This window comes from Alosa alosa, chromosome 24, assembly GCF_017589495.1.
Source record: "Alosa alosa isolate M-15738 ecotype Scorff River chromosome 24, AALO_Geno_1.1, whole genome shotgun sequence".
NCBI lineage: Eukaryota > Metazoa > Chordata > Actinopteri > Clupeiformes > Clupeidae > Alosa > Alosa alosa.
The window spans coordinates 20,509,939-20,529,938 of NC_063212.1; the positions used below are offsets into that span (position 1 = coordinate 20,509,939).

Genomic DNA, 20,000 nt, shown 5'->3' on the forward strand with positions numbered 1-20,000 from the left:
CATTTACATGTTACAAATGGCAGGCTGTCAAGTACATTCATTCTGTTTATGTTGACTTAGCAGATGGTTTTACAAAGTGATTTACAACAATACTAAATTAAAACAACAATAATCTATTTCCAAAGGAGTGATTACGTAAGGCCTTTGTCACTCAAATTAGAGACATGCAAATGCCAACAGCACAGATGCAAACCTTATAAAACTGTATCTGATGATCCTGTAAGCAAACACCACTACACATCTATCTGATGAGGGGGCATCAGGAATCTCAAGTGGGTAAGTGGGGGCAGACTGGACTGGAATGCAACAGGTGACACAGGCTTCGAGATGACAGTGGGGGGATTTGCAAGCCATTTTGAGAAAGCTACTCTCTCATGCACACTCTCATTGGTGTGAAAGTATGAGTTTTTTATGTGCATTTCTAAGTATATGTATGTACAATTTTGCACTTATGTGTGTGTACGTGTGTGTGTGTATGTGTGCATGTATGTGTGCGAATGTGCATGTGTCTGTATGCACATGTGTGTGTGTGTGTGTGTGTGTGTGTGTGTGTGTGTGTGTGTGTGTGTGTGTGTGTGTGTGTGTGTGTGTGTGTGTGTGTGTGTGTGTGTATGAGTGTGTGTGGGTGTGTGTGTGTGTGTGTGTGTATGTGTGTGTGTGTGTGTATGTGTACAGTATGTGTATATGTATGTTTATGTGTGTGTATGTGTGTAGTGAAAAGAGAGTTGGGGCTGAGCACCGAGTGATTGTTTAAGCAGGGCACTGCCATGCCTGGCTATTTAAAACCAGTTTAGGAATGCGAGCGGAACAGCTGCCTTAGTCCCCCAGTTCCAGCAGAGAGATGACGTCCGGCTTTGGGTGAAACAAAGGGGACCGTCCTTTAAAACAAATCCTCACTGCAAATGCACTGCAGTGTAGAGGTTGAGGTTAGGATGAGTAGAGTGGTGAATAGTTTGAACATTAGGCATGTGGAACCTGACTTGGTGACAGAACACTGAATGGATCTGATTTCAAAAGGGTTCCGCTTCCGATTCCAGAATGTTGGCAGACTAGAGCCCATGTGACTTCCTCTGTAATGTAGACGTGACCTTGATTGGGGTTTAGTGTTAGTTGTGTGTGTGTGTGTGTGTGTGTGTGTGTTTATGTGTGTCTGTGTGTGCAAGCATATAAGTGTATGTGCATTAGTTACTTGGGACTTAAAGTAGAGTGACAGGAATACTTTGACCTGGTGCGAGTCTCTGTCTGTGTGTGTGTGTGTGTGTGTGTGTGTGTTCATGTGTGTGTGTGTGTGTGTGTGTGTGTGTGTTGTGTGTGTGTGTGTGTGTGTGTGTGTGTGTGTGTGTGTGTGTGTGTGTGTGTGTGTAGGAGAGAGTGGAAAGTGACACTACCATACTAATTTCAGATGTGTATTCCTGGCGTATACAGCACATCCGGTAAATTTAATGAAGCGTCCCTGCCTCCCAGCTTGACTCTGAGTCACATGTAAAGTCAACAGTCAGTGAGCAAGCGCCTTCCTGCCCAGAACTATCAGAAAATGAAGGAGGGCAGCAGAAGCTACTAAACTGCCAGACACATTAGAAAACACCAGAAGGTCTGAACAAGTGTAATTTGGAGAAACATAATTTACAAGAGATAGCAAGTCTCACACAGAATTTAGAAAGTCACAGTTTCTTTTACATTTCATGAGGATACCTAGAGGATAGCTATTGCTCTGAATTCAGAAAACAAAGTAAAGCTCACTCAGAGGAAATTATTAAATTATTATATTTCATTAAAAAGTTTATTGAGAGTCACTATAAGTACTTGGCATGTGAATGTACCACCAACAGTGTTAAATGCATATATGTGTAACTCAGTATGTGTGTGTGTGTGTGTGTGTGTGTGTGTGTGTGCTGGGCTCATACCAAGGCAACGAATGACGCTAGAACCATGCCCACCCGAACCACCACCTTCTGGTCAGGTCGCTCCGCTGGCCGCACCTTAAGGTTGTATCCCGTAAAGAGCTGCTTCATCAGGTTATTCTCCCCCTCGGTAGCCCCTGTTGGAGGAACACAGTTCAGGTCTCCTTACTTGTGCTTCTTGCTAATGATTATCTAATGCAACAGCTTGCATCAACATGACATGTTTTGTTATTGTAGGCAAATAAAGATGGTTGCCTTTTGATTTCGTTTTGATAGTAGGTTATGTGATCAGGGGAAGGCCAGATGAACACACTTCACCATTGGTCTGAAAAGGCTATGCAATACAGTATGTTGTTGTTTTTGGTCCATCACCGAAAATCTCCTTGCCAATCTTAAAGAATTGCCTTCCATTGCTTTACTGCACACCCGTTGTCTCAAAAAAGCCCAGAACATTATAAAGGACACCCACCATCCCGGTCACTGCCTGTTTGAACTGTTGCTTTCAGGCAGGCAGGGATAAATTACTGCACGGGCCTACCGGGCCCAGGCCCATGGGCCCATGGGGTTAGGGGGCCCTGAAGCCCAAGCCTTTGCATGGAATCATTGCCTCAATATCAACAACTCAGGATGTAGGCTATGAATCTGATTGAATTTAGTATTGGCCATCGCCAAAATGTACCAGAATACAGGAAATCACATCAAACAAATTAAACATTTTCTGGGGGAGGACCCCCAAACCCCCCCTTCCCACATATACGACAATTAGTAGGGGGCCTTTAATACATCTGGGCCCAGGGGCCCGAAAGTTCATAATCCGCCCATGCAGGCAGGTATCCTCAGACGATACAGATCAATTAACGCAAGGACAAATACACTCAAACACAGTTTTTATCCAACTGCAATAACCTCAATTCTGCAAAAATAATGTGCAACATAGAATCTGATATCAAATGGATCAATGCAACGACATAAAGTATGCATGTCTGAAGATGTTGTAAGTTCATACTGTTTTTATGCAATGACTGTGTGTTCATACTGTTTTTATGCAATGACTGGGTGTGTATGACTGTGTGTGTTTATGTATGCTGCTAATGCTGTTGTATGTTTCTTTTTATTTTATTTTATTTTTTTGACACTAGTGCTTCAATTATATTTTTATAGACTCTATGATGCACTGACTAGAGAGCACTTTAAATTTTATTGTAGGCTACCTGTGACTGACAATAAAGACCTTTCTATTCTATTCTATACACCTACAGGTAGCCATGTAATATGTTAATACCTGGTTACACATTTCTATCATGGTTTGTTGATTGAGTAAGATTTCTGTTTAGGCCCTGGGCATCACACTTAGAGAAAGTTCATTTGGTAGTCATGTAGTACATGTTAATCTATCTGGCAGCTATAACTCAAACACTTTGAATGAGGTCCACAACGTCAGTCAGTTCGGAGAGCTTAGGTTCACAGAAGTGGGTGGAATGAGGCCTTGACTGTGCAGAGAAGGGTGCTACAACATTTACGCCATTATTCTCCTGTCTGGGTAACGGATATTTTTATGCATAACTCCTGTTTTTCAGCTTCCGGAAGGTTAAGAGCATTTATAACCGGCAGGTCTGGCGGTGTCGCATTTATCAAGTCTCACCACGCAGCGGCCCTCCGGGATCCCAGCTCTGACAAGAACAAATGACAGCGATCACCTCGCGCGCCACCTCCATTAGCAACGACTCGAACAGCCGGTAACGGCGCGTCAACATTTCAGGTGGCTTCTTCCCTTTGGACTAACCGAGGTTAGGTGCCAACTAAAGTGGAAATGTGTGCCTCCTATGCTTTGTGCCTTAAACTCTTTACTTCTAAGAAAAGGGTAATGTGCAAACCAAGACTGACTAAATTAATGTTTTCAAAATAACCAATGTTGAAAGGTAGCCTACTGTAGGCCTACCTAAAGGTATGCCTGTCGCTTCTTCCTGTTAAGAATTCTCCCAACATGGTAAACTAAATGAGGCCTTACGGAGATGCGCCATCTGCTGTGGTTGCACCGGAGTTCTCCCGTAGTCTCCCCACAAGAAGTTACAAGTAATTACTGTCATTAACCTTTCACTGACGTTTTTAAATGACCTCCGCTTTCCGACGTGCGAAGTAGCTGCTCTGTTTTTGTCACTGTTTCTAGGGGCTTTTAAAAAGAGCAAAACATGTATACTACACTGTTTCAAACATGCATTTTGGAATGTAAGAGTATGCTACCACAACTTGAATTACTTAGGAATGACACATATTCCATCCTCGTTCTGACACTAACGCAAGAGTCGAAACACTCCGTTAATAAAGTTTAACTTGTCGTTTTTAAACAGTCCATGGTATTGGATAAATTGTCAATGTCCTACTGAAACTGTTAGCAAGGCAAGACTAGGCTACAGTTCGGTTGTGAACTTTGTAGACAACTTACCTCCAAGACAACACAGACCATACAAGAAGCAAACGACGAGGAATACATCCGACGCCTTCATGGCGACCCACAAATATATCGATTTGGCTCCACAAAAACGTGTATTGTCCCGCTGTGTGTTAAAGCTTATAGTATTGTTTTGAGTCAAATGGTGTGCTACCGATCATCCGCGAGAGGCCACGGCTCCTACTGTGCGCTCGGGTTACAGGCTTTCGGGTGGACAGATGGATAGAAGTCGGCGCGCGCCTCGCGCAGACAGGACAAATGTCTGCCGTCAGCTGCGGAAATAATATCACAACTTTTATGTGGAAAACATAGAGCTCGTTTTTATTCCTGAGACAAAAAGATACAACCATCGTCACTTCTAACAGACAGTGGTTTGCCTTAATTATGAACCTTAGCAGTCTAAACGCTGTTTGATTAAGTTAGGGATGTATGAATGGGCACAGAATCAGATAGCGTCAGAGTTTTCCTCGCTGTAAATCTCGAGTATTTGTTGAGAATTTCTCATGTGGCGTTATCATCAGACACCAGTCAATACGAGGCAGGACGTTGTCTGAAAATGAGCAAGATTGTGAATAGCCTATATAAATGGCAATGTATTGAAACAAGTAATTCAGCCTGTTTATTACTTGAATATGTCTATTCTTGCTTGAATGGCCTGTCAAATTTTCATTTGACACCAATTTGGATGCTCTATGTTTTGACATTATTTAGCAGTTGTACCTCTGCCTAATTCAGATGTGTAGGTCTATTAATTAACTTGAATTAATTTACTAAATTGTGCACTCATTTATCTAAATTGTGCTCACATTTTGTTTGTTTTAAAATAGATGCACAATTTAGTAAAACGCAGCACACAAATAAATAAAATGAGTGAGTGCACTACTATAGTGAAATGAGTGCACTACTATAGTGAAATGAGTGCACTACTATAGTAAAATGAGCTCACAATTTACTAAATTTGGCACACAATATATTAGAATGAGTGAAGAAATTAGTAAAAACAAATGCACATTCTCTCGAATCCATAAAGAATCTTGCAATGACACCTCCCGGGCTCCTTAAGTTTGAGGTTTTGCCAGGTTAATTATGTGACTGGAGTGTTTTGGACTTGGAGCCCACTAGTGCAGTGCTTTTCAAATGCCCTTACTAAGAGTTATTAATACAAATTATTCATGGTTATCTCGATAATGAAATTAAAATATGACTGGAGCTTTTTAAAGCTGCGATTTATGCCGATGCTGAAGTCTTCTGACTCGTTTTAAGGACTTTGGACGGAGGAGGACAGGTTAAATTGTGCTGTGCTCACATATGTCGAATAAAGTTGTGAGGAAAAGGTCCACACATAATGGGCTCTGGCAGATATTCAATTGAGTCTGAAGCTGTGCTGGAACCGAGGCTCATTGCTGGAGGGCTGGCTTTGACTGGCTGAGACTGAGGCTATTGCAGGGGTCTCCAACAGGTAGCTCATGAGCTACCAGCTCCCCACCTGTTTCTAAGTAGCTCTCCAAAAGGTTTGAGGAGGATGTTTATACATCTGATAATCCAGTCACTTGGGAAACATGCTAAAATTCCTATTAAATTATATTCACAGTCTATAAAAAGGGAAGGTAAACGAGTTAAAAGGAATCTTTAAAAAGCATACAAATCTTATTCAGCGGTTTGTATGTGAATACATGGCATGCTACTACTAACATAAAAGCTCTCGGCCATGTCCATTTTGTAAAAGTAGCTCTTGGAGGAATAAAGGCTCTCGGCCATGTCCATTTTGTCAAAGTAGCTCTCAGAGGAGACCCCTGGGCTACTGCATTGGCGTCAACACCTGAACCCACCTCTCTCTCTCAACCCGCACCAGTGGATGTTCCTCCATGCTGTCTGATAGATTTATGCTTTGTGCCTTCGATGGCACCATCGTCTGGGCTCATTTGATTATAGTTATAGAAAGCTAACCATGAAAAATGAACGTGACAGTTATCACAACTCCTGTTCTGAGCTTCTGTGGACATTCATACAGAACTCCCAGTTTATTTTATTAATTACTGAGTGTGTGACAGCAACATAAGTCTAAGTCTGATTGTTTTAGTCATTTCCGGAATGAGGAGTGAATAATAAAGTAATTTATGCTCTTATGTGTGGCTACAATAGCAGAGCAGACAGATTAATAACAAGACAAATGAACAAACACACAAAAGACCAGCCTCTTTTTTTACAATCATACAAATATATTAGTTTTATTCAATAATATCTAATAATATGTCTCCCTCAGACTGTGTGTAAGTTATTATAGAAATAAATACTGATCATATTTCAAATGCAGAGGCAGGGGGAATAGTTTGTAGGAGTAGATACTAAATATTGAGTAGGAGTCACTTTTTATTTTTATGTGTCCAGTAAATGTTGGTGCATGCATGTTTTTTTTTCCTTCCGACTTTCCGTAGCTCCATATGTTTTTCTGTCTGATGTCTGTCTGTCCATCCTTGTCTTCCCAGCTGCACGTCTCGTTGTTGTGTTTTCTCTGTGTCCTCCTTCAGATGGCGTTCGGTGCCCCTAGATGGCGACTGACCCGTGTGAGGGAGAGAGAACTGGGTCGGGGGCCGGGTCCAGGCCGGATCAGAACAGCATGTAGACCAGACCCAAGCCCAAAAGTCAGCTGCCGTAAGGGTGTTGCTATGTAGGTGTATGACACAATGAAACAAGTCTCATGTTCCGTGTGGAGGTTTAGTCCAGTTTGCTTTTTTTTTTTCTTCTTTGTTTTTAAATCAGTGGTACAAAAATAGTGTCATTGTGGCTTCGGCTGGAAGACTGCTTTGTCCTTTCTTTGTCCGCAAGACAAGACAAAAAAAGGGTGCTGTGGAGATTCTCTCTCTTGTTGTTTTGGAAGACTTTGTTACAATAACTTGGATCATCCATGCAGTACAAAAAGTTTAGGGGGCTGCCTATACAAAGTCGACCCCTTGCCATAGAGTATATCACACACATGGTTATAGGTGTGTGTTTGTGTGTGAGTGAGTGAGTGTGTGTGTGTGTCTCTCTGTGTGTGTGTGTGTGTGTATGCACATGTGTGTGTGTGTGTGTTTGTGAAGTCCACAAATCTGCAGGAGATCCTAAGAGGTTCAAAGGTGTTTGACTCCCCTACGCCAGCCCCCTCCATTGCTGAAAAATGGTTCAGTCTGCCTTTTGATTGACAGCCCTTAGATTTGAGATGCCAATGGAGAGAATAGCCCCACTGGTACAAGTCACTGGCCCAAGTTTTCGTATTCTGTTTGTTTGTTTGTTTGTTTTGTTTTCATTTGTTTAATGATACCCCCAACCAACCAAAATTGTCCAAAGTATGATCATCATGATCAAACTTGCATCGACGGCCAGAAATTCACAGGAAATGGCTAATTTTTGACACCTCTCTGATAAAAGTAGCTGTGTGATCCCTTTTGGGAGAGCTGGTAGCTTTGTCCCACCCCTAACCAAGACCCCTCTCCCTTCCCACCCCACACAGTCTAATGCTCCAATACAAATAAATGGACTCATGGGGAACAGCCTTAAAACAAAACATGAACTCTGAAGTCAAGTCTCCATCGTGCAGCCCTTCACAACAGTCACAATAGCCTACAACAGCTGGCGACAGACGACAGGTGACAGCCCGATGACATAAGCGAACATTAACAACGGATTCACCCGCCCACCCACCCTCCAGCCGAAACCCTCCCAGCATAAGACAGCACAGGGCCCTTTCAGATATAGGTTTTTTTTTTTTTATTAAAGACAGCCTAGCTGTGTGGCTCTGATAACCTCCTGGCCAGCACCTCTACTTGGCTATGCATTCCTCCTCCTCAATTTTTCAGTATATACCTTTTTTTAACATGGCTAACCACCAAAGCAATCACAGGGCAGTAAGAATAGTGCTAAACTTACAAAAGGATGGCAGCTGACTGCAGAAGGGACCTGACCTGAAGTCTGGGCCGTACAGTGACACAATTTATCAATCAACTGTCAAAAATTACTTGTGAGCCTAAAAATATTTTAAAAAATAGGGTGACAATGCATAAAAGTGGCTGTAATTCCTATACGGTTAATGCAATGTTTTGGTTCAACCCCTTAAATTAAAGCAGAAAGACTTTGACTTTCAAACACATTTTGATTGTTTTGTTTCAGATCCGCTCTGGTGATGCACAGAGGCAAAATCACAAAGAAAATGTTTCGCTGTCCAAATACTTGTGGACCTAACTGTGTCTAGCCCAGATCTGGCATGAGTCTGGCCCGGACCCGGCACAGGCCTGGCTCGAGAGTCAGCTGTTTGGATCCCTGCATGGCAACTCTCCTCAGAAAGGTCACCTTACAGAGAGATAGAGAGAGAGAGAGAGAGAGAGAGAGAGAGAAGCGCTATTTGATCATTGCTGCAGAAGCAGCCTCATGTGTGTGCGCTTGTGTGTAACACAGCGGGAGCAAAAGGCAGGAGAAGATGGGAAGGGGGGGGGTGCAGGAGGTGTGTGTGTGTGTGGGGGGGGGGGGGGTATCTACAGGAGGGGACGGGGGACAGGGGGGCAGTGTCATTCACAACAGGGGCTTTTACGCCAACCTGTCCTCTACAAAGCCCCCAACCACCACCAGCTCCCATTTGAATTAGAATATCTGAGTGAAGGGATCGCTCGCTTCGGAATATTAGAATATCTGAGTGAAGGGATCGCTCGCTTCGGAATATTAGAATATCTGAGTGAAGGGATCGCTCGCTTCGGAATATTAGAATATCTGAGTGAAGGGATCGCTCGCTTCGGAATATTAGAATATCTGAGTGAAGGGACCGCTCGCTCCTGTCGAGACACATGAGGGATGTGGAAGGTGTTTCTCTCTGTCTGTCTCTTGCTTCCTCTCTTCCTCTTTTTTCCCATTTATTTTCTGCTTCCTCTGCTGCATTGCAGATGTGTGTGTGTGTGTGTGTGTGTGTGTGTGTGTGTGTGTGTGGGGGGGGGGGGCTACACCTCAAAGTGATGCACACAACAGCAGTTCACTCAAAAAAAAAGAACAAAAAAGAAAACAAAATTAGGAAAAAAGCAAATATTTTTTGATAAATAATAATGACAACACAACAACACACACACACACCCTAAACACACACACGCTAAGGTTATCTTTCAATTTCAGCACACTTGAATACATAAGAAATAATCAGATACATCACACAATTGTATGCTCCTTATCCGATAGTTATTGCATGAGTTTGCATTTTGTTAGATATACTGTAGGCCCACCATAACAATGCAGACAGACAAGCATTCACACACACTCCGACACACACACACACACACATACTCCACCCATGTAAAGCATGTGACTTACAGAAAACACAGCTATGGACAAGAGGACACCAAACAATATAGCTTGTGTCTATTGTATACATGTACAATAATATCCACAACCATATAAGACACGGTATTTCTCTCTATCTCTCTCTCTCTCTCCTTTACTACATCCATCACTCCCTCTCTCCTTCCCTCTACATCTCTCCCTCCTTCCCTCTCGCTCTTGCTCTCTCTCTCTCCCTGTCTCTCGCTCCGTCGCTTCCTCTCTCTCCCTGTCCGGGAGGACTCCAGCTGTCCCATGATGCATTTCTCCCTCACTCAGCAACCAGGGAAGTCCTCTGAGAGGAGAGGCATGGATGCAGCTGAGCGCCCGAGGGAGCGGATAGCTGCCTCCAAAATGCCATCACTTAACCCTGCTTAATATCCATTAGTGTTATGTCTGATAGACACTATATACAACACACACACACACACACACACAGCACATAGACACAGGCATACACACACACACACACACACACACAGATAGGAGAGTGAGTGAATAGTGACGATACATAATTTTGTGATGATGAAAGTGATCAGGGTTAGAAATGGTTTAGAATCGCTGACGGTATCTTTAGTGAGCAATGCCTCCTCATGTGCAGATGAGTCTCACCTCGACCCGCTGTCTGTCATATCTGTGTGTGTGTCCTCCTATTGCATTTGATGTGAGTGGATGGTGGGCGGTGAGGGACAAACTAAGGTGACATGCTTTATCTCAACACTCAGAACAGGCCTCACTCACCAGATAGAGAACAGAGAAAGGCAACTCACAGCAAAAAGCAAAAACTCATACCTCCGAGGGAAACTATCAAAACAGAAAGCCAGGCTGCCAAAACTCACATAGAAGATATAACAGCATATTTTCAAAAGGTCAAACAAACATTACAACACACTCTTCACGCCTGGTGCAATAAAATACTTTTGAAAGACACACTAGATATCTCATGCCCTGCTCAATATCCATGAAAGTATTTCCTTGGCTCTTTCATAATATCCTCCTAAACCTTTATGGATTTTTATTTCTTACCATTCCTCTAGACCCACAAGTCTCCCCTGGCATGAATTTGCTATTACTGTATAATAACAAGCAGATGAATATGGCAGGAGGAGGGACACACACACACACACACACACACACACACACACACACACACACAGACCGTATGCTCACTCGGAGACGTGAAAATGGCCGCCTTGGTACAACATTAAGGGCCAAGGTAGCATCAGGAGCATATTGCTGCAGTCACATCGTCCGTTTATCACTATGATGGTAATAATCGTACGCCACTGTTTTTCTGTTCCCGAGGCAGGCAGCCTGGGTGTCAGGAAGACATGAGTGACGAGAGAAGGAAATGCTTTTAGATGAGTGTTTTCTTTCAGAACAATCAGAGGACTCCACCATTTTATCCACCAAATGGTACCATGTGTACCATTTTACACAAAGTCCTCTGTACACAGTACACAGAGTCACAGACTGCAGATGTGAACCAAATGGCTCGCTTTTGAAAAGAAACTGGAGTGAATGGACACTGTGCAATACTAGTCTGACGAGAGGACAGACAGACCATAATAAACAACACCTAACATACACACACACACACACACACACACACACAGGAGGAATCACAGCAAAGAAACAACCAAGAAACATCCAAAACAGGCTCCGGCCGTGGTGCAACTGGCTGGGGCACCTGCACCGTTTGCCGGGGACTCGGGTTCGATTCCTGCCCCATGGTCCTTTCTGGATTCCACCCCGACTCTCTCTCCCTCTCACTTCCTGTCATTCTCCACTGTCCTATCACATTAAAGGGCATAAAAAAAAGCCCTAAAAATATACTTTAGAAACATCCAAAACACAATAAGGCTGTCTGAATATCACACGTCACACAGCTGTTCTGGAACCGTTGGCCTGTCTAGATCAGAGCCTAGCCATATCTGGGCCATGTGTCTCACGCTATGGTCAGCGTGATTGATCACAGATTAAGGAACAATAATATTGCATCAGTTAATTCAACAGTGAGCAAGCTTTGCTAATGCTAATGTCATTTGACTTTAGCGGAAGAAAGATGCTGCATCTTAAAGACAGGCTGAATGTAGCTGAAGCGTGCTCACAGAGTGTATGATGCAATATATGAGCTTTATCAATGGAACTGGCTACACCAGATGTGGTAGCGGCATGTACATTCGAAAACATTTGACCATTCTTTCTAAAACAATTTTTACGCTTCGCGAATAGAACACTTCAATTGTGCACCCAGTGTAGTGCCAGACAGCAGCGAATTCTTAGTAGGCTCTGGCCAGGATTTGTGTCAGATTAGGCTCAAATCTTGCACAGAGTGACCTATATGTCTGTATTAGGGCTAATGTTATTGTTTGCACATCTGAAAAACCTTAGTACGCTCTGCATCGACATGATTTTGTGACCACATGGCCCCTACGCGACAAGGGAACCGACTGCATAGTTTCCAGGCCGACTAGTCTCGCTATCACCAGACCAAGCTCAATCTTTTAAGATTGAACATTGGTCTGGGGAGTCTGCTATGTATTTTCTACTGCACAAGGGGCGTGATCAACAGGCATAGTTCAAATGACTCTGTACACAATTGGATAGTCATTCGCCAATCTGACCAACGAACCGGGTGACGTTTGCAGAGCGACACGAAAACTCCAGGCACGAAACTGGCTGGAAACTTGTCAACGAAACGTATCGCAAAAGCACCAATTTCCGCCCCTTTCATTCAAAAATTCTAAAACAAAGATGATTTTTAATACTTCAAAATAACATTTGATAAATGAACCTTACATTTTTCAGTAGCCATGGGTGTGTAGATTTGAACAAAATCTGGTTTGGTTCTTAACGGGAGCATTTACTGCCTTACTGCCTTTTACTGCCTTAAAAGTCATAGTGCAAAAAGAAAAACATGAAAGTGAATGGTATTTACACCCACTCGATCAATTTGTTTGCTAACCAAAAAATACATTGAGCATCGTAGAGAGGTTAAAGAGAATTGGATTGATGGTCGTGAGAGAGACTTTGCCGTCGCTTCTCTATCGTCATCGTTTTAAACCTACCAATAGCGCGCCAGGTGGATAAGCCAGTTTGTGATTGGTCCCGGCAAAATTGTAACGGAAGCAGCAGAGAAAGATGCACAGGTCTCCAGCCTGAGCTGCAAGGCAAAAAAGGAAATCGCCGGCAGATCAGGCTGGGTTTACCCAGTCTACAGGCCAACTAGACAGAGAAATAAAAACAACTACTGTCTGCAGCTGTCTATGTGCGCGTCCGCAAGGGAGCGTGATGAAGGCCTTAGGTTCAGCCCTTAGTTCTCCTGTCTGTGTTTGTGTAGGGTACAGCACAAACAGTGACACTGCAGTGCCTGAAGTGAGAGAGGCAGTGTGTTAACTCAGGGTTAGCGACATGGACTGCTCCAGATGTGAACGCCAAAGAAAGAAACAAAAAAAATCAATCAAAACGTGCAATGAAGGTATTAACGAACAATGGGGAATGATCAATTCATTTTACTATTCCTATTCCTGGGGAAAAAAAGAACGAACACACACACACACACACAGTCACACTAATTGCGAGAACTAAACTTGTGCTCAGTGCTTTGGAGTCTATTGCAAATCATTCCCCTGGCCTTTGCAGATACGAAACTAAGATAGAGAGAATCACGTCGGTCTCCCACAGACACAGAGAACCTAAAGACCCAAGACAAAGTGAAGGGGGGCGGGGGATCAGTGAAATAAAAAGCATCTATCTCTTTGCCTCTCCACTAATTGGACTTGTGAAGATTTAGCGTGAACGCTAACAGGAAGTAGCGGGTCAGATTTGTAAAGTTAATAGGAGGAACGAGCCGCCCTAAGCACACCCCGCCACCCTCTTATCCCCCAACTCCCCACCCACCCCCACGAGGAGAAATACATCAAAAAACCAAAGACCAATTTAGCAGTTTAATGGAAGTCATTAGTCTGGACGTAGGGTGGTAGTGTTAATCACTCTACAGTCGTGGCCTTGGAGACCTCCATTCGTTTTCCCCTCTTTCTTTCTTTTATTCACTTTTTCTATCCTTTCTTTTTCTACCCTTCCTTTTCTCTTTTTTGCTTTTAAGCATCCTGCCTTTACTCCTGCAGGACTGTACAATCAAGCATCAACTGAAGGAGAGAAAAAAAAACTCTTGAAGATTAAATTGTGACTGTATGAGTCAGATTGAGCTTGAATTAGTCTAGAAGGGATTGAAGTGGAACTTTTTATAGTTCCAGGTGGATAAGAACTTTCTTCAAAGGTTATTTCTGTTAGTAAATGGGGGGATAGGGGGCATATCACAGCTTTTGTAGGATAGAAGACACAGTCAAACAAGCCCTCTGAGAACCTTCAGCTCTTCAGAGCAAGCTGAAGAGGCAATGTAAAAACAGCAGCAACACATCACACCCAGATTTAGTGGGTGGGTTAGGGTGGGCCAAGTTCATAGCTGGACTGGGCACACTAGCCTATTGTTTGAGAATAGCCCTGATGCACGGTCCGGATATCATCAGCCAGAGTAGCAGACCAAGCTCCTTATCCAAAGCATTTGTCTGTTTATTGCGGATGGTCTCAATCTGTTGGCTTTGTTTATCCCTAGAGGCCAATGACATATAAAACAAGTATTACCACACACGTCCCCAAAGACACCAATATGTCTGTCTTTCATATTCAGACCCCTTCAAGCAAACAAACTTCACCACAAAGGGAAGCACAGGCTCAAGAGGGAATCTCAAATCCACCCTCTCCTCTCTCAAGATATAAATAAACTCCCACTCCTAAATTTGTAATATCACTGAAGCACCCTTAAGATGCTCAGATTATCTCTCAAGCAGGCGCGTGAGACAGGGCAGACAGCTCACAAGCAGCAAATGGGGTCGGCTTTGCCTGGCCAACCTGGACTTAAGGTATTATTGCACTGAGCAGATATGTGTTAAAATGATGAGCCATTTGCCTTTCCTTGATCATTATTACCAGTCATTGACTGTCTATAGTTTACAGTTTGTATGTGTGTGTGTGTGTGTGTGTGTGTGTGTGTGTGTGTGTGTGAGTATGTGTGAGTATGTCACATTTTCTTGCAATGTTTTTTATGACAGTTAGAACAACAGGCAAATAAATATATGTCTTTACTGAATAAGTAAGACAAGGCTTGGTTTTCCTTTGCATACTTAGTATTGAGTGTAGTGCATTGTGGTAAAGTTTGGGCTCAGTAGATCAGCCTTTTAGTGATTACATGAGCACGCAGTAATGAGGCATGCTAACGGCTAACAAACAAACAAAAATATATCACATGTAAATAAGTTTATCAGGCACTAGCTTTTCAAAGTAGAATAGTAGTTAGGTCAGTAATGGTATTCAGTGTCTGATGTTCAAGTAATGATGTTGTTTGCCATTTCTGCAATTGTTTGTTGTGTCTATCGGCTAACATGAGAAGGGAGTGTTCCAAAAGATCAAAACAAGTATGAGTGCAAAGTCAGAGTAGTGATCCTTATTGAAATTTCGGCTTTAAACTTTTGAAATATCAAGGACCAATATATAAACAACTGCCAGATTGCCAGAAATTCACATTCTAAATAAAAAATGTTAAAATATTAAAAATAGAAGTAAAAGTGTCACTTCTCAGAAAAAAACCCTCCAACATCTCTTTTTGCTTTTTCTAAGACATACCCTCTGCGATTGGCACTGGCTGTGTTCTGGTGAGTGCCAAGCACGAGCAGACACTGTTCACCTTGAGAGGACTCTACCGAGCTCCTCTCATTTGGCTGGCACCACTGCTGCTTGGCACGCACTCAGAGTGCCAGCGCACCCGCCTGTGTGACCGGCCGCTCGCCAGCCAGAGCTCGTTGTGATTCATCCCGAAAATGTTTGGACAGGGAACTTTCTTTAAGTGTGCTCTTAAAACGTGGGGGGCTTAACAAAAAATGTCACCGTAAAAAAAAGAACTTCTTTTCGACTTCCACTCGAAAAATCACACTTGCATGCATACACACACACACACACACACACACACGCTCCCTGTCACACACAGCAGTGCTGATGCAGGTATATAAGAAAAAATGGAGTGAGTGGGCAAAAGTATAACGAGGAATGGGCTTTTGTTATCTCTCTGCTGAGATTTTAAAATACCCAGAATGCTGTGTGAGAGAGTCCTCTTTTTCATCTTCCCTCGTTTTTCCCTTTTTTCCCTCCACGTGTTCCCCCTTTCCCCATGGAAGGGGCGAGGAAGTTCCCCCCCCGGAGACATGAGTGGGGTTTTTCAAGTGCTGTCAAGTGAAAAATTGACAAGTTGAAAAGTGATGAAGTAATCAAACTGAGATGGAGGAGGAATTATGAGAGGAGGGGCAGAAAAAGGCCATATTGCTCGGATCGCACATGAGAGAAGGAGGGAACTAATGCCTCTCAGGCCTCTCAGCATGTAATAGTATAACTCAGTGGATGTGTGTGTGTGTGTGCATATGTGTCTGTGTGCATGTGTGTCTGTGTGAGAGAAGGAGCGGACTATAGGCCCCTCAGCATGTTCTAGTATAACTCAGCAGATGTGTGTGTGTATGTGTGTGTGTGTGTTGTTTTTGTGTTGGAGTGGCCCTATTTTTGAATATTGAGGTTATCTAAGGATACAACAAAATAACAAAAATGTGTGTGTGTGTGTGAGCGTATTGCTTCTTGGGAGCAGCGTGTTTTAGCAATGTCAAAAACAATCAAAAGGAAATGTTTCCATTCCTCTTCGGCTCAGCGGGAGGGAAGACTACTGTGATGGGCCACAAGTCTCACACCTCTTCTGCGTGGTCAGTTTTATTGCTCTGAAATCAGCAAGTATATTTGGGGTTGAGTGTTGGTTGGTTGTTGTCAGTGGGCTGGGCAAGACGGGGCAGATTCCCATGGGTTCCATATCTGTCAGGTAGGGTTCAGTGATGCCCAGGGAACTGAATCATGGGAAATGTTGTTCTCCGAGGTCAGATGCATGTAGTTCGCACTGATTTGTTTTTTTCCTTGGGTTAGTTTGTTAGTTATTTTTGTTTATTTGTTTGTTTGCTTGTTTGTTTGTGTGTGCCCTGCCCTGTGCTCTTGTCCCATGGTCACATTCACGTCCGTGCCCCGGTTTCGGCCGGCGCTAGGAGGCGGCCGTCTTGGTCGGTGCTTCTTTTTTGCTTTTCTGGTGGACGGGCGAGTCAGATGTCTTGGCCGTTTTCCGTGGAGGGCTCTGCTCTCCGATCTCGTGCAGTGAAGGCTCTCTGTACATGGCCACTACAGGACGAAGAAAGGGAGATCAAGAAAGAGACAGAAAGAGACAGAGAGAGAAAGAGAGAGAGAGAGAGAAATATCAGTACAGAAAAGAGAAACAAACAACAAGAAAAAATGAGGGAGAGGGAAAGTGTGGAAGCGAAGAAAAAGGCAGAAATAAAATTGGATTGCGAAGTAGACAGAGGAGTGGTAAGAATGCCTCTTGAAGCAAAACAATTGTATGCATTTTATATTAGATCAATAAGACAATAAAAATAATAATATTGGATCAAAAGCACACTAGCAGGAGTATTCTCTCAAATATTCCCACCAATAGGCAAAAGAAAACCTCAAAGACACTCTGCAAAAGCATTATGGCCAGAGCTCTTTGGGAGAGACCATTTACGACAGGAGCACTGTTGTTGCTGAGTATGTTATTGTCCACTCTATCTCTCTGTCTTTCTCTCTTTCTCGCTATCTGTCTCTCTCTCACACTCTATTTTAATTTCAAGAGGCTTTTCTGACATGACATGTTCTTGTGTTGACAAATCAGGTACAGACAGAGAGTCAGAGGAGCGTTTCTTGTTGTTGACTATTTACGACAACAACAACAACAATGTTATTTTATATTATTGATATTATTGTTCATTTGTTCATATTCTGTAAGTCGCAAAAACTGTATGCTAAACACAATAATCATAAGCATATTTTCTATATCTTCATGCTTTATCCACGCATCTAAAACACACAGTAGAGGGGGTTTGGGTGGTACTCCTCAACCAGGCAGACGCAGTCCATGCTGCTCACTGTGAAATAAACCCTTTAAAGCTCTCATAGATTTTTAAAGAAAGAATATTCAGTGAATCTGTGAATGGATTCAGGTTAAATAAAGGGCTTTGTCAACACATGCAAACAGATTAGGCCAAAACAGCTTTAATACTTTTGAAGATGTGCTGTATGATTTCAAGGAAAATTGAGATGGCTACAAGAAAACTACAATGAATAGATTTTAAGGACTTTGTGGTACTTTGGGTTTGCTGGGCTTTTTATTATCAGCCTATAGTCTGTTTTGCGTCTTGGCTTTGTCTGTTGTCTCTTTACTGTCTGCTGTGTCTGTGTTGTATGGTTTCTGTCTGTTGTGTCTGTGTTGTATGGTTTTGTCTGTTGTGTCTGTGTTGTATGGTTTCTGTCTGTTGTGTCTGTGTTGTATGGTTTTGACATGGCTCTATATTGGTTGTGTCTGTTGTGTCTGTGTTGTATGGTTTTGACATGGCTCTATATTGGTTCTGTCTGTTGTGTCTGTGCTGTATAACCAACCTTCTATGAGTTTGGGTAGGAAGTGGGCGGCCCCCTTGGTCTTCTTGACCCGGTTGCCCTTCATGACCTGGCCGTCGCGGTTTATGCCGATGTACCAGGCCCGCCCCGACTGGGTCTGCCGGTACAGGATGGACGAGTACGTCACATAGTAGTTCTCGAACACACACTCCTTAAATTTACACTCCGGCGTAAAGTGTTCCTGCGGTGAGGAAAGAGGTGGATACACACAGACACACACACACACACACACACACAGAAAGTAATGGGTTAGCAAGAGTAATTGTGAAATACACACACCATAAACCTACACAGTTTAATGATAGCACTCCTGCAGAGGCAGGCCATACCCATAATAAATAAACATACACACACACACACACACACACACACACACACACACACACACACACACACACAAGACAATCGCGTTTGCAAGACACATCCAGCATGCACGACACAATGCGTTTGCAAGATTTGTTCCTCACACTTGAAATCCAGCATGCACTCAGGACTAACAAATTTCTAAACATACATACACATACGTAGACACTACGGAAAAGCATACATATATACACATACATAGACACTACGGAAAAGCATACATATATACACATACAGAGACACTACAGACAAGCACCCACAGAACAGTGTGTGAGGCGTGCGTCGAGCATCGCAAAGTTCAAACAGCTTGTGTGTGCTGGCTGTGTGATTGTCTGTGCTGTGCTTATTATGACCTAGGGAGGTCCAAGAAGTCACCCATTTTTTTTTTTTTTTTTTTAAATTTCCGTCAAGGATTCCGGGACACTGAAAGACCGGGTAGAGCGAAACTTGGTGGGCATGTAACCCCATATGGATAGCATGGAACCATCATTTTTCGTTTTGATCTGTAACCATCATTTTTTGCTGGACTGCACCCCGAAAGGAGGGTAGGGCAGACACAGTTTTCTGTGAATATCTTGAGAACCGTAGGGTTTAGGATGACCAATTTTTTTTTTTGTATGTTTGCCTCAGGGGTCATGTTAACCCATTCCATGTGCACACATGTGCATAAACAGATACACACACACACACATACATTCACAGTTATCATAATGTATGACACATACTCACACAGTAGACATACAGTATGTTCAAGATGCATGCACATGCACAAACACACATCGCAGGCAAACACACAAGCACACACACACACATAAACATAAACATGTACACGCACACATGCACACAATTCAAGAATTTCTCAGAATTATGAACAGGCAAGATGGGGTGGGGTTGTATAAAATGAATTTTACATGTGAAATCTATGAACTAATCATGTTTTGGTACTTGTTGTCTAGCAGATACCGTGAGAATTGAGTGTGGATAATGCAATTTAGTGAGACAGTTAGAATCATATAGGCCTTTCAGCGTGATTTATTTTTGTGGAAAAAATGTGCTGGACTGGGCGGCGGTCATATTTCATATATTATGCTGTGTTGTATATATTTATATATTTCTTTGCCATCTGCAGTGGTTCAATGGGGAGTGTGGCAGAACGGCCCCCACCACTCAAAATGACAGCAACGGTAGGAACATCTGTGTCCAGAGCAGCGGAACATTATCTCTCTCTCTTTCTCTTTCTCTTTCTCTCTCTCTCTCTCTCTCTCTCTCTCTCTCTCTTTCTCCATCTCTCTTTGTGTGTGTGTGTGTGTTTGTGTGTGTTTGAGAGAGATAAATACACACAAACACAGGGGCATACATACACAGACATACATAGACAC

The 20,000-nt window shown here is 43.0% G+C and overlaps 2 protein-coding genes across 2 annotated transcripts in view; both read right to left on the reverse strand.

Moving 5' to 3' along the window:
• The window catches only part of chrnb1 (cholinergic receptor, nicotinic, beta 1 (muscle)), a 35,247-nt gene extending 30,719 nt beyond the window's left edge, over window positions 1-4,528 (reverse strand). The window contains exons 1-2 of the mRNA XM_048236394.1: window positions 4,345-4,528; window positions 1,905-2,038 (exon numbers count right to left, since the gene is read on the reverse strand). Of these exons, the coding sequence (XP_048092351.1) occupies window positions 1,905-2,038; window positions 4,345-4,405 (195 nt within the window). The 5' untranslated portion in view covers window positions 4,406-4,528. The remainder of the gene's footprint in view (window positions 1-1,904; window positions 2,039-4,344) is intronic.
• An 11,160-nt stretch (window positions 4,529-15,688) lies between these two features.
• The window catches only part of fgf11a (fibroblast growth factor 11a), a 107,706-nt gene continuing 103,394 nt past the window's right edge, over window positions 15,689-20,000 (reverse strand). Inside the window, exons 4-5 of the mRNA XM_048236249.1 lie at window positions 18,241-18,439; window positions 15,689-16,947 (exon numbers count right to left, since the gene is read on the reverse strand). Of these exons, the coding sequence (XP_048092206.1) occupies window positions 16,814-16,947; window positions 18,241-18,439 (333 nt within the window). The 3' untranslated portion in view covers window positions 15,689-16,813. The remainder of the gene's footprint in view (window positions 16,948-18,240; window positions 18,440-20,000) is intronic.